This window comes from Musa acuminata, chromosome BXJ2-6 (genome assembly GCF_036884655.1).
Source record: "Musa acuminata AAA Group cultivar baxijiao chromosome BXJ2-6, Cavendish_Baxijiao_AAA, whole genome shotgun sequence".
Lineage (NCBI taxonomy): Eukaryota > Viridiplantae > Streptophyta > Magnoliopsida > Zingiberales > Musaceae > Musa > Musa acuminata.
In genome coordinates, this window is record NC_088343.1 from 14,368,905 (window position 1) to 14,382,874 (window position 13,970).

A 13,970-nucleotide genomic window follows, 5' to 3' on the forward strand; every position below is an offset into this window, starting at 1 on the left:
TGAATGGATACTATAGAGAAAGTCACCAACATAGGGGAGGGAAAGGGAAGATGCCAACGTAAGAAGGAGAAAGATGCTGTAAGCATAGGGAGAAAGGGGGGAAGACGGTTACAATAAGGCGGAGAAGAGGGGTGCTTCAATCGAGGGTAGTGTGGCCTTCGACAACTAAAGTCGTTGTAATGGCGACAAAGAGAATAAGTTGTTGAGCAAGATGTCATAGTTTGAGAAAGATCGTCGAGCAGAATAGTGAAATTGAAATTGATTGATCTACGAGAGATCTAGTGTAGGAGAAGGACCGCTAAGTAGAGGAGGAAATTGACAGTGATAGATCAGTAGAGAAGAGAGATTATTGTCACCGGACAACAAGAAAGGGAAAGTCTTGCTCAATGTAACAGGAGCTTTGATACTATGTAGAATTAAGAAATACGTTGTGAATGGATTAAATTTTATTCATTTAAGTGATGAGTATTTATATAAGTTTTGAGAGAGATTTCCCTCCATCAAGCACTCATAATACGCAATTAGATCAATTGCTCAAATCTGTGAATGATTGAGGATGTAAGGGATACAAGAATGTCATTATGTGTCTATCTTCTATCATATAGCTCCAACTCAAAAACTGTAATAACAAGGTACAAGTCTACATTTTGGATAAAAAAAAACTTAAGATGATATGAAATCTATCATGATCTTCTATCAGATAGCTCAAAGAAGCCGTAATAACATGATACAAGTCTAGAGTTTGGATAAGAAAAAAAACTAAGACGACATTTCATGCACTAAATGGATGACGAATATTTTGGTGCTTAGTTGTTAATGATGAAGAGAGAGAGAGAGAGAGAGAGAGAGAGAGAGAGAGGTTTCTTTATCTTTTTCTGCATCAGTTGTGCAGAAATTGTAGATCTTTAATCACCATTTCTTGCTGCTCTCATTGTACATCTTTCTCTAGTGCCCAAAGTTACCTTTTAAACAATTCATTTGGTTCGATTATGAGTTCTTGCGAGTCGCAAATGCGTTCGTTTCCAGGCTTCATGATCCATTTCACAATGTATGTTTCATGCCAATGCCCTCTATTCATGCTAATGTAGGGTATGGGGGCAGCATATCTGGCCATGCAAGCTTCTTAATGTAACAATGATAACCATAGTAAACCTGAACGGAAGCATCAACAGATAAGGCATTGAAACCAAAAAAAAAATATAGTGATTGAGATATGTTTTTCAAAGGATCCGATAGTGCCGTAGTAATCGAAAGTAACGAGGAAGGCATTGTGAACAAGATGCTCACCAACTCACAAAATCTATACCAGTTGAAGCAATGCCATTGCGAACAGCTTATTCAGATCCCAGCTCGATAGCAAATCTTAAAGGTAACTAACTGCATCTCGAATGGTGGGAGCTCACCATGTATGTCAGATACAGGCATGTGACACTATCGAGACCTCTGAATGAGGATGATCGAGGTAAACTTCAACTAACATTTGATGTCGGCAGCTGCAAGATCTTTGGTATCCATCCCTGTTGCTCTCAACACAGACACCGGATGGTAGTGTTAATAATCTGTAGATCAAAGGAACCAACTAAACCTCGTCAGCTGCTCCTTGAATCATGGATATTTAGATGAACTGCATAAAAAGGGCTCAGAGAGTAGTCAATGGCTGCAAAAAGAAACGTGGCAGGTTACGCTCCAAAATTTCTAGAAGCTCGTTTGCCTGGCTATCGTCGTCCACCCATCTGCCACCAATCCTACGGGCCGCTTCCACGAGCTGGCCTCTCAGTTTCTGCGATAGCAACTGTCCGCCTGCCTCCATGCACTCCCTATACAGAGGCATATATGCAATGGTGGCTGCCAGGGGTGGTGGCAGGTCCATTAGACAGATGGGTGAACAGCCCCTTCTCAGAATCCTCATGAAATTCACAAAGTGATCCTGTCCAGAACTCAAGCCTTCGGCAAATGCAGCTTCGGACCACTGTTCCAGAAGAAAAGCCCTCAACTCGGGTGCTACAGCCTCATCATTTGACCTTGCGATGCTATCAGCCACAGCATATGTTGCGGCAGGGTCACCAAGGAAGTCACTGCAGAGAAGAAAAGCGACACCATCAAGTGATCCCCTGCTTCGTTCACCTGCGGCCTTTAGGATCTCGATGCTCAGAGCAGCAAGCACATGTTGTGGAATGTGTGGGAGAAGGTAAGCAGAAACACCCACTTGGCTGCTAGAGGTGGCTGCAGTAAGGGCAAGGCAGAGCTCCATGTCTCCACATCCCCTGTTAACAAACCATTGGACAACCTGCATGCAGCCCCTCTCAGATGCTCGCACCAGAGGTCCCAGGAAGTCAACAGCATGGCCCTCATCAACCAAGCACTCCATGGTTCCAATTTTACAGTAGTGGGAGGCAAATACAAGGGCGAGATCGACATCAATATCCAAGCTATTCCTCTCAGCGATCTGGATAAAAAAACAGCAAATTTAAGAGAGGATAAATATGATAGCATTGCATACATGTCCAAGAATTTGTTGCATGATTCTGTATAAATGGAGCTAAAGAGCTGAAGGTATATTATGGAAGATTTACTACTTAATGTAGTAGAACTGCTGGTTCAACAGTATTGTTACTTTTAACATTGGACAAATCGATGTTTGACAGTTAGCACATAAATAAGAAAATGGTATCTCAAGTGAAATGAACAAAAAGCAAAATGGCTAGAAATTATCCTGATTCACTGATTACTAGTAAAAGCACCATAAATGGTTGGTGGTATCAGTCAGATTGAACTGAGATCAATAGGAATGGTGATCGGTCTTGATGATCTGTCAAAGAATCAGCCGTCCAGAGAAAGTTATTAAATTCCTTAAGGAGTCGACAATGGAAATGCATGGTGCTATATATAAGCCCAGATACCCAAAAAACAATAGCTCCAAATAGACAAGTTACTACGATTTCGGATAGACACATAATTCAAAACATAAATCTCAACATTTTGGAAAACGTTAATGAATGTGTAATTCTGGCTGATGAAAACCAAAAACTGATAAGGTGGATGCATTTACGAAAGAAAAAAAAAAGGCCCTTTGGTAAAAGTTGAAGAAAGCAGATCCTAACCATCTTGTATACAACAAAAAGCTTCGGTTATACAAATTATGAGTGCATGCCACTCTTTAAAACTCCCTTGTTAGAGACTACATACAGAAAAATCAGATATTGAATAGATAACGACCTAATTTGCGGTTTCTAAGTTTTCAGTAGTCAATCATCCATAAATATGATTTTCTTTTTCTTCTGTATCCCCTTGTATAACATTTTTGTTACATGATTATAAGTCTGAGCATCATGTTTCTTGACAATCCATAATTTCAAATCTCTGAAATACATCACAGTTCTTGACTAGAAAACAGAATCTTATTTAAATGCATGAGGGATTGATGCTTTTGTCTTTCTTCTTTACACCTTATCATTTGTCCTTTTTGGTATCTATTTGCAAACAATTTATTCTCTCATTTCTGTCAAGATTCAGAAACATGAATCCAGGTAATCAATGTTTAGTGTTGTTCAATCACGTTTTCCAGTCGATTTAGTAAATTATGTATTCCTTGTTTGAGCTATGAATCTAGATTCATGGGTTTCAAGGAAAATTCCTATAAACTATTCATTTCATTACTAATTGAACCAACATTAATTAATTAATTAGTTCTGGGTCACCCATTATTACTTTCCATTTATTTAACAAGGTGTTAGGGGAAAATATCGTTGATGCCTTGATCAACCTGGCATGGTCCAAACTTATGTGCCTAGGAATGTCTAAGATGTCTTAGAGGTGGAAATGTCGTGCTTCTAAGACGTCACCTACATGAAGACCGAGGTCGAGAGAGATTTCTCGATCCGGTTCCTCTAACGCTAAAATTAGTAATCCGAGATCTCTAAATGTGGGTTTGAGTAGTTCCAAAAAGGAGAAAAAAAGAGAGAGAGAGAGAGACAGAGACAGAGAGAGCTTCCCCCTTGTTCGAAATATATTTTTATACCTAAATGATGAGGAGAAAGCTTAGGATTGCCTTCCTTTTCATAAAGGAAGATAAGGAAGCTTGGGATTGCCTTATCAATAATGAATGAGAAGGAAGCTTGTGTTCCCCCCCACCTCTGAAGGTGCTTCGAGGATCTTGCGAGAGTGGTTTGAAGCACGTTGTTTAGTTTATCCGGCATTGGAGCATTCGAGATCTTATTATGCGGGTCGGGTTTTCCCGATTCAAGTGTCTTGGGCACGTTGGGCCTATGTTTTTGCCATAGCGGATTCCTTTTAGCGTGGATCGGATTCTTGACTTATGCGTCTTGAACACATTTTGCTCTGCATCTCTACCGTGACGGATTTATCTTGGCGTCGGTTGGGTTTCCCGATTTACACGTCTCAGGCGCATTTTGCCTTGTGCATCTGCCATGACGGATTTACCACGGCGGCGGTTAGGTTTCCCGACTCACACGCCTCAGGCACATTTGGCCCTATACCTCCGTCGTAGTGGAGCTCTTCACGTGGGTCGAGTTTTCCCAACTCACACTTCTCGGGCGCATTTGCCTTGTGCCTTCGCCGTGACGGATATACCTTGGTGTGGGTTGGGTTTCCCATCTCACACGCCTCGAGCACATTTGGCCTTGCTTCTCCGCCATGAAGGATATACCTTAGCGTAAGTCGTGTGGCACACACCTCGTGCGCATTTGGCCCTACACCTTCGCTTGGCAAATATACCTTGGCGTAGGTCATGTTTTCCAACTCACATGCCTCAAATGCATTTGGCCCTACTACTTTGCCGTAGTGGATCTCTTCACATGGGTTAGATTTTTTCGACTCGCATCACGAACGCATTTGGCCTTGTGTCTCTACTGTGACGGATATACCTTGGCGCAGGTTGGGTTTCCCAACTTACATGCATCGGGTGCATTTGGCCCTACACCTCTATTGTAGCAGATATACCTTGGCGCGAGTCGGGTTTCCTGACTTACATGCCTCGGGTGTATTTGGCCTTGTGCCTCTATCGTGGCAGATATACCTTGGCCCAAGTCGGGTTTCCCAACTCGCACGCCTCGGGTGCATTTAGCCTTGCGCTTTCGCCGTGGTAGATTTCGGATCTTCCCGTTGTAGGGGGCTTCAAATTCTCCCTTCGCCATGGTGGATTTCAAGTCCCCTTTCGCCATGGCAAAATTTCAGGTTCTCGCTTGTTGTGGCGGATTTGAAGTCCTCTCAGTGTCGTGGTAGGTCTCGGACCTTCTCATCGTGGTAGGCCTCTTAGGATTTACCCTCGAAGGGACACTTATTTTGATCGTGGGAGGAGAGATACCGGTCTCCTTATAAATCCTCTCCTCCCATAGGGTGGCATTCGTTCCTCTATCTGAACCCTTAGAGTCTATAGTCTTTGGAGCCTCGGGAGCTCTCGGCCTCTCCCCCAAGGCCTTCTTAGGAGTGTCTCCCCCATCGCACTGATTCCCGATAAGGCGGGTTAGTCTTCGAGTCCTTCTCTCGGCGTCAATTCTACTCTTCTGTCTCAGGTCGGGATGTCTCTCCTCTCTCATACAAGTTCTTCCCGATCCTCTAGCCGTTAGTCGGTCGAGGTTTGTGCTCCGTCTTTGGATAGGGCGGAGGAGATTGGGTCCTCTTCATTGGAAGGGGCCTCTCCTGTGAAGCTAAGGGGTCTTTGGGACTTGTAGTCCATGAGGAGTTCTCATAACTACAATTTGGTGATTAGGTGCACCTCTCTTAGATCGCTTGAAAACTAGGTATTTTATCTCCGTCGAGTTTGACCTGCAAGTTCCTCGACCCAGTCAACGCCGTTTCGATCTTGTCACAAGGTTTTTTTGCTTGTCTTTTGATGCCCTCGAGATAAGCTTTCATCTTCTTTTTCATCCAATGATAGTGTCCTGCCTTTAATGGTTGGGGAATATCGCCTTCCTAAATGACGCCAACTTGTCGACTGAAGGTAGATTCCCTATCACAAAGCACTATTACAGGATCTAAACCGGTAAAAAAGGAAGAGAATGAAAAGCATCAACCACTAGACACTGCTCTTAAAAAATATTTGAAGTATTTAAGCATTTGAATAGGAAATATATATCCCATTTTGTGATGAGTTATATAGCTCAACTCATAAATATCGTGTTCCCTCTCACCATCTGCTTCTATAACAAACCAGGAAATATTTGAAGAGTTGGCCTCTAAAGTGAAAAAGGAAAAAACTTAAAGCATTAACTTGCCAGTTTTCTTCTTTAGTGGCATCTCATAGCAGTCAAACAAAATTTGAGACTTCAAAACAAATGCCCCTAAAAAAGACTAAGCAACTGAATGGGCCATAATTTTCATGCTCCATCCTAACAACATGTTCTTTTACTTAAATGAAATTATTTGTAGAAAATAAAGCATCACAATAAATAAAAAAGTTTTAAAGATGTTTCATCATAAATGCCAATGCACCAAACACCCTAGAAAAGCAGCAAGCATAGCAAAGACAAACTGCAATCGTCACCCTCCATAATGAAATGCCTAGTTGCATTTTCTGCCAGTATTAAAATTGATTGGTATGGTCATATTGCTCGAGGGAAGTTAAATTCCCCATGCGGTTTTAACTCAATTTAGAGAGGTCAAAAGAAGCTTAAAGTCGAGTGTCCTAATATTGTATTCTTAGGTATTTCACATATGTAACTTAGCCAAGTTTTCTAAAGTAAAGTTGCTCTCTTAGAGTATCAATGTCCCATTTCTAAATTAAAAAATGAACCTGTTAGGAAGGGTCCAACATTACATTTAAGACTCAAGCCTCCAACATGTTAATTTTGCCTGCCACAAACTCATTTATAAGCATAATCTAGTAGATATTGCAAATTTAATTAATGAAATTCTAACAATCAACCCCACATACAGGCTTGCTAAATGGCTCAAACCTGATAATTCAAATTGAATCATGTATACAGTAAGGGCCTCATGACTTCACCATTTCATTGCAACTCTGGTTCCATGTTAATTGGGGTGCTGCCCATCTAGAACTTAAGTTTATGCATGTGACAAGGATCAGCCATTTATCATCTTATGTTCCAACAATGTTAACTAACAATATGGTAGCACATGAATGCATTTATCTTCAATTTTTATGTTGCCAACAATCTAGTAGCATTATAAAGGAAACTGAGAAAAGAAACATTATAAAGCAAACTTATTACTATTTTTGATAAATAGCATATGTAGAAGGTAATAAATTATGCATAAATGCATTTTTTTTACTGTAAATAAAAGTATATTAGTTACCTGCAGTAAAATCCGCACAAGCTCTGTACTCCCAAATCTTGAAGCTTCCAGAAAGCACTGGTTTACATTGTCTGCACCACCCTCCACCAGCATCCCCAATAATCCTTGGACAGCAATTGCAGAGATTCCTAGTGCCCAACCAGAATCAAAAGAGCTAGAGAAGAGGGTAAGAGGGAAGCAAGCTGCATCGAAAGCCTCAGTAAAGTCCTTTCCTGTAAGATGGTCACCGGCAAGTTCCAAAAATGTCTTGAAAGCTGACAACTGAAGTTGTACTTCAACAATCATGTTGTTCTTTCTTCCTCCTCGATTCTCCTGGTAACGAAAGTGAAATCCGATGCATTTAAGGGCCCAATCTGTGAATTTCTGAACTTTCATACCAGCCTCTGCCTTCAGAACCTCATCTCCATGACATTCTTGTAATCGTTCATGCAACCTAACATCAAGGCAAAAAAAAGGACTCAAATTCATAGAGAACTAAATTCCACATGCTACTCAACTTCAAAATAGTGAATATACAATGAGCCCAATTGATCATTCAGCCCCTCCACATTCTACAGATGTAACCTGTGATGTCACACACAGAAAACCAGAAGAATCAAGAATCCTAATGTGCAAGAATTGATCTGAGAATATAGGAAGCTCACCTTTGGGCCATGATGCCCACTGTATCAGTCAAATTCATGATTCTGCAATGACAGGCATAGACACATGAAGCAAAGAAGGATGTCCTAAGGATTGCCCTTGTGAAATCACTTCCTCCATAGCTAACAATCTTCTTAATCAGTCCCGTAATGCCATTGAGTTCTCCCCATGTAGTCAAGAACCATATAGCGTCCAACGCTATACAAAGCACATCATTGAGAGTTTGTGAATCGGCCAGCAGAACCAGACTCTCGGCAAGCTCCCAATCATGAGAGCTCACTGCCTCCTGAAACAAGCGACCCAGCTCCATCCGATCGCGCCTACTAAGCTTCTTCTCTTGCTTGTTTTTACCCTGTTCTTTCGTCTGGACAGCCAATTCCTCCAGGGGGTTGGAGGCCCTTGATCCGACCTTCATGCCATCACAGGCATAATCTTTGGAGATTCGATGATCGTCAGCTGGGAGAGGCAATAACACAACATTACTTCCGTCCACCTTTTCACCCTCATCGCCATCATGCACAGCCCTAAGTCCCCCATTTTCATCAAAATCCTTCTCCGGTTGCCTGTCCTGCACCAAGTGCATGCAGTCCTCTCGAGTCATTACGGTCTTGCTCTCGACCTCCATTTCTCGATCACCACCAATAAAGGTAATAGCTGCCTTTTCTTCGATTTTTTTAAAATCAAATATTTGAGATCGAACCGATCACAATCAACAGTCGTTGCAAAAAAAAGTCAACCGCTTCTATCTGTTCGAACACAAAATCACAAGAAATCAAGAGTTTTCGTGCCAACCTGCATGAACAGAATCGGAATGGCACAAAGAGATGACTTATTCCACCAACCTCCGCCGCGGAGGCTTCGACTATCGACAGAATTAACCATCAAACAAGACCTTCTCCGACCATCAGATTTTGGAAACCGACCGCTCTATGACCCTAAGATCGTCGCCAATTTTGGAAGCCAAATCTACAAATGAGGACATGCAAAGTTAAACATCGAAGCCTAAAATCAATAATCAACGCATACCAACAGCCATAGAACCCAATAAACTCATAAAAAAATGATTTTTATTAGGAAAGGAGGAGTAATGATAACAGAGAGAAAGGAAACCAAATTAAAAACCTTTTTTATTGAAGGAATCATGGAGACTGTAGCAGAATACAGCATGAGAGGCAGACGAGGACTGCCGAGGGAATAAAATCAAAAAAGAAGAGTAATAGAAAGAAGTTCGAAGGGACCAAGAAAAAAGAACCTTGAGGTGTGAGATTGAGACGAGCGAGAGGGAGAGAGAGCGAGAGAGTCCCTTGGCATCCCTGGAAGAAATGGATACGAGGCATAATCAAGATTCTTATTGTGACAACTAAAATTGCTACAATAATCAAATGAATAGTGTTACAGAATCACATATTTTCGTCTGTTTTTATTATTTTAAACAATGATTTTATATGACTAATCTTTTTCTGGACCACCTGAGAGGAAATTAAACGAGAGGCTCTTCTTTGTTTTGTCTTTTTCATCTGTATTGAAAAGTTCAGGTAGATAATTACTAAAATTTCCTTTTCTTTTTCCCTTTTTCTGATCCTTCGTGAGAGTTGAGAGTGAGAGTGAGGGTCATCAACACAAGATCCCGCCACCCAAGCGTCACCTTGCTCTCAGATTGGGACCACTCATCTAGCAAACTTCCCCGTGGCCCCCCCCACCTCAATCATCGGAATAGTCTGTCTCTCTCTCTAGGGATAGATGCCATGGATCTCTCATCCAGAGACTTGCATTGGTCTCAGCCAGCATGAATCCCACAACCATCATGGTTCTTGTGGGTAGGATGTGTTGGGTTGGGATCCTCTCCGATTGATCCAAAACCATAAATGTTTTAGACACATGACAGCAAGAGGCCTTCGGTGCATGAGTGGCTGAGATGTGGGATATGGATGGTGTGAATTAAAGGTGAACTTGGAAAGGATCCTCCCTCCACTTAATGGATATATTTGCTCTGTATTCGATTGCCCTTTATCTCTGCATTCTGTACTCGGGCAATGGAAGTGTGATTCTCTTCCGTCTGAACGGGCAAGATGAATGAACAAAGAGAGACTAGACAAAAGCATTGTCAAAGAATTCCAAATTGCTTCTCATTTCAAGAGGAGCTCTAGAGAATTAACATCCACAGTTTTTCTTGCAACTAGACTTCAACAACTTGACATGTGGACCTGCTCAAGCTTAGCAGCTCTGTCCATCTAAACAAGTAAGACAAATGTATAATGAGTTTGTTTTGTACAATCCCGAGTTGAAACATGACCAGTTTCATCTCTTGAAAACAACCTCAAGTTCTACAAGAGCATTTTTTATACATTTACAAGAAATTCTTTAGCGGTATCGAAGACTGCTATTCAGAAACCAAGCAAATCATAAATTCTAAGTTTTCTTCAGAGAATCGAGGTCATTTCTGTATCCTCTGAATGGGGTTTCACATCATGCTTCAGGGATCTGTTTTACAGAGTCATCTGATCGAAACCACCTCCTATATCACATTGCTTGCATTTCCTTGGCTGTTTTTGTCAATCCTTTCAATTTTCTTGGTCTTCCTCTAGTAACTGTCCTTGCAGGAACTACATCGACTGTAGCATCAAATGTTGAGCTCAGCTCCAGATCTAAGGTAGCTTCATCAGCTGCTGGCATGTCCCTTATATGGTTGAGAAGACGGCTCAGATGCCACTGCACATACTCGAAACGATCTTTTGTTATTGAAGATTCTTGAATAATTATAGAGGCAAGCGACCGCAACGCTTGGGTCCGATAATTGTAGCCACTACTTTTAGGGAATAATGAGCTTTCCCGACGCCATCGATGTAACAAGTACTTCTCTGGGACAAGGAAGCAATTCTTCAAAGATAGTACTCGAAGAACATGCCGACACAATATGCCAGAGCATTCGAACCCTTTGCAACTGCAGCTGACCTCTTCATTAGAAGGCGAACAGCTCACTGTATGCCCACCATCAGAACTCAAGTGATGCCGGACTAGATAAGTATCCCTTGATGTCTCAAAAACTGCATATTGTGTTGATGTCATGATTTCTTTCTGAAACATCTCAAAAGCGTAATGTGTTAGAATAGTTGATGCGTGTTCCTCTAGAGGCAGGCATGTTTTAATCTGAAAATTCTGATGGTTTTGCCGTGTGGTTGCTTCTTCACCTGCTTGATTCTGGAAATCAACTGCAACACCAACCTGCATATGTTATCGAAGAAACTGATAAAGGAAGAAAGAAAGTGAAAAAAGAACAGTGAGCTATAGTTTCAAAAGAAAATTACCTGCTCTACAAAATCTTTGAGCCGTGTTTGTAAGTTCACAAATCCTCTGAAGAATGACTTCACTGACAAATCACCAGTTGCCAATAATCCACCAAAAAACCAACTGCGCAAGTAAGGTACAGCCCAGTAGGAACGGTGAACAAAGAGGAGGCTGATATGTCTATCTGAGTTGAGCCCATATTCAGTAACCATCTGGTCCCACTCATGCTCAAATTCCTCCCTAGTCTCTAAATCACGTATTCTACAGAATTCAGCCTTAAACTTCTCATATTGTGCATCCAATAAGACAGAAAACCAACTAGGCAGCTTAGACATTATGTGCCACAAAGAAAATGCATGCTTTGTGTGTGGAAATTCGGTCATTACAGCATCTTTCAGTCCAATATGAAAATCTGTCAGCATTGTTTGTGGATATTTCCCATCCATGAGGTGAAGAAATGCCTAAAAGATAATTAAATGAAGGTACAATCAGGTGATGTAGAAAAATTAAGGCATAAAGATTTTCTCATTGACTTTTCATAACAAGAGATGCAACATCTACAATGACAGAGCTGAACACAGAGAGACAAACCTGCAAGGCCCATCTATATGAATCTGGTTTCTCATCTAACAAGACAGCACAACCAAAGAATATGATGTAACCATTGTTGTCAATACCAAACCAAACCCCAACGGGCCTGTTGTAAGCATGAAGGTGATAAGATGTGTCAAAAAACACCACATCACCAAATACTGTATATGCACGAACTGAACCCACATATGACCAAGCAATGTGTTCGAGTTTGTTGGCTTCAACAGATGTAAACTCATAGCGGAAATCTGGGTTTTTTTCTTTCATAAACTTGCAACTCTTGAGAAGTTCTGATCCTTCATTTTCAGGATTGATACTGACTGAAGCCTGAAGGAAGTTCTTTACATCCTTCTCTGTAAATGTCAACTCACCTGGCTTGACACCTTTATCCATTTCGAGGGCCCTCAGTATAAGATTCACATTGCAACCACCCTTCGCAAGAGCTAATATACGTTCCCGATCAACCGCTGATATATAGCGATAACCAGGAGAAAATTGCAAATTGTTTCTGTCTAACAACTCATGGTTATGGACATTACTAAAATTAACAACCACCCAGTGAGTTGCACCAGCTGTGACATTCTTCTTTATGACCATTTGTGCATCACATCTACACCGTGATGGCTTCTTCTTTCTCACGCGTTTTGAAGCATTTTCTTCTCCAGATTTAACGGGCAGAGGAGGTCCGGCACGATGGCAAACAAGTTCCCTCTTATATACACCCAGTGGGTGCTCTGGGTTTCCCTTTGAGCGTTCTCGCCTGACCAAGAAACCACTGTTCCGTGCAAAGTTGCTATAATACTCCAGAGCCTCATCATCATTTTGGAATGACTGTCCTACATATGGAGGGGTAATGATCTTTGTAGTACCAAATGTCCGGGGTATTCCCGGCAGAAAACTTGGTTCTGCAGGCCCAAATTGCTCAGTAAATTCGTCATCCTCATAGGCTTCTTCATCGATATAGCATTGATCATCTCCGCATGGGCATTGGTGTTTTTGAGTCAGACAAGTGTCTCTTGATGCAGTTTCAGTCATTTTACTTGCTGCCAATCAAATGCATTTCACCACTATATCTAATGTCTGAATTTAGCATATAATAAGAAAATGTTAATGCAAGTACAGGATCAATAAGAAGTAAAACAATGAGGTGCTGACTGCTGAGTGCTCCACTGGTTAAAATAATTACTAGTGCCATCCAGAAAATTGCCATCAAACTTCAAAAATATCCCTCCTAACATTGGTTTTCTCAGCAATCAGAAACAGAAAAGGATCCCAGGTTTGTATATATCGTGTTCAAAAGATGGATAAGAAATGTGGCCACCAAATTCTTTGTTGTGGCCTGGAAACATGACAAAATAGGACGGCAAAAAGAAAGAATAAATCAAAACAAAGCACATGAAATAAAGAAACAATCAGAGAAATTTCCACCATGAGTTATTCGCTGAACTTGTACCCTGTCCTTGTGATCCAAGATCACAACTTTAAAATGTATCGATCACGAATTAAGCGACCAGTGGTCACCGAATCACGAACAACACTATGCACTAACCTTGTTCTTTCTTCTGAACGGGTAAAATTAGCTTAAGATCCCAATACGTTAAGGAGAAATCTACATTTTTTAAAGTGCATAAGGAGATTAGTTACGGTATAATCTAGGTTTTGAAAAACTCGAGATAATTCACCCCGACAGAAGCACCTGGAAAAGGGAATCACCCGGAAAATAACGAGGAGATGGACTGCTCGTGGAAACAACAACAGCAATCAGAATCGCAAGACGAAGGTTTCATAACGGTGGATAGACAAATACCTCTGAGGTTGGGAGATCGGTGGATCTTAGGGTTAGGGTTTAGCGAGGAGCATGTAGGGTTCTTGGCGAGAACCGTGGAGCACCGGCGACGTTTGATATTGGGACCCCCGCTTTTGCGAACTCCGCAGAGCGACGAATGTGGCCGATCGATGGATGTCACGGAGGCGAGCAGAAGAATTGGTAGGAAAGAAGGGGTGGAAATATCTGATAACGAAGTCCCAACATTTTTTATAATAGCAACGGGTTTACATAATGCTTGAAAGCGTAAATAACTCCTTAATTATGATATATGTCCACTTTTATTTTCTTTATTTTAAATGGATTGTAAAGCTTAAATGATACCAATAACTTAATTTTGATAATTAATTCT

General features: G+C 41.3%; 2 protein-coding genes across 3 annotated transcripts; both read right to left on the bottom strand.

Moving 5' to 3' along the window:
* Window positions 1-1,180: 1,180 nt before the first annotated feature.
* On the bottom strand, window positions 1,181-9,297 carry LOC135615043 (ankyrin repeat protein SKIP35-like). Of its 2 annotated transcripts, none has more exons than XM_065113021.1 (5): window positions 9,170-9,297; window positions 8,760-8,883; window positions 7,920-8,663; window positions 7,276-7,708; window positions 1,181-2,446 (listed from the first exon to the last, which is right to left on the bottom strand). In XM_065113021.1, exons 3-5 carry the CDS (start codon window positions 8,540-8,542, stop codon window positions 1,640-1,642), a joined length of 1,863 nt encoding a protein of 620 aa, XP_064969093.1. In that variant the 5' UTR covers window positions 8,543-8,663; window positions 8,760-8,883; window positions 9,170-9,297; the 3' UTR covers window positions 1,181-1,639. The 2 variants fall into 2 exon arrangements, with proteins under 2 accessions (XP_064969093.1, XP_064969094.1); XM_065113022.1 differs by having other exon boundaries at window positions 9,040-9,180.
* Window positions 9,298-10,018: 721 nt separating this feature from the next.
* LOC135584257 (protein FAR1-RELATED SEQUENCE 11-like) lies at window positions 10,019-13,807 on the bottom strand. The gene is made up of 4 exons (XM_065113023.1): window positions 13,601-13,807; window positions 11,794-12,836; window positions 11,223-11,663; window positions 10,019-11,139 (listed from the first exon to the last, which is right to left on the bottom strand). The coding sequence occupies exons 2-4, from the start codon at window positions 12,826-12,828 to the stop codon at window positions 10,438-10,440; spliced, it is 2,178 nt and encodes a 725-aa protein (XP_064969095.1). The 5' UTR covers window positions 12,829-12,836; window positions 13,601-13,807; the 3' UTR covers window positions 10,019-10,437.
* Window positions 13,808-13,970: the final 163 nt, after the last annotated feature.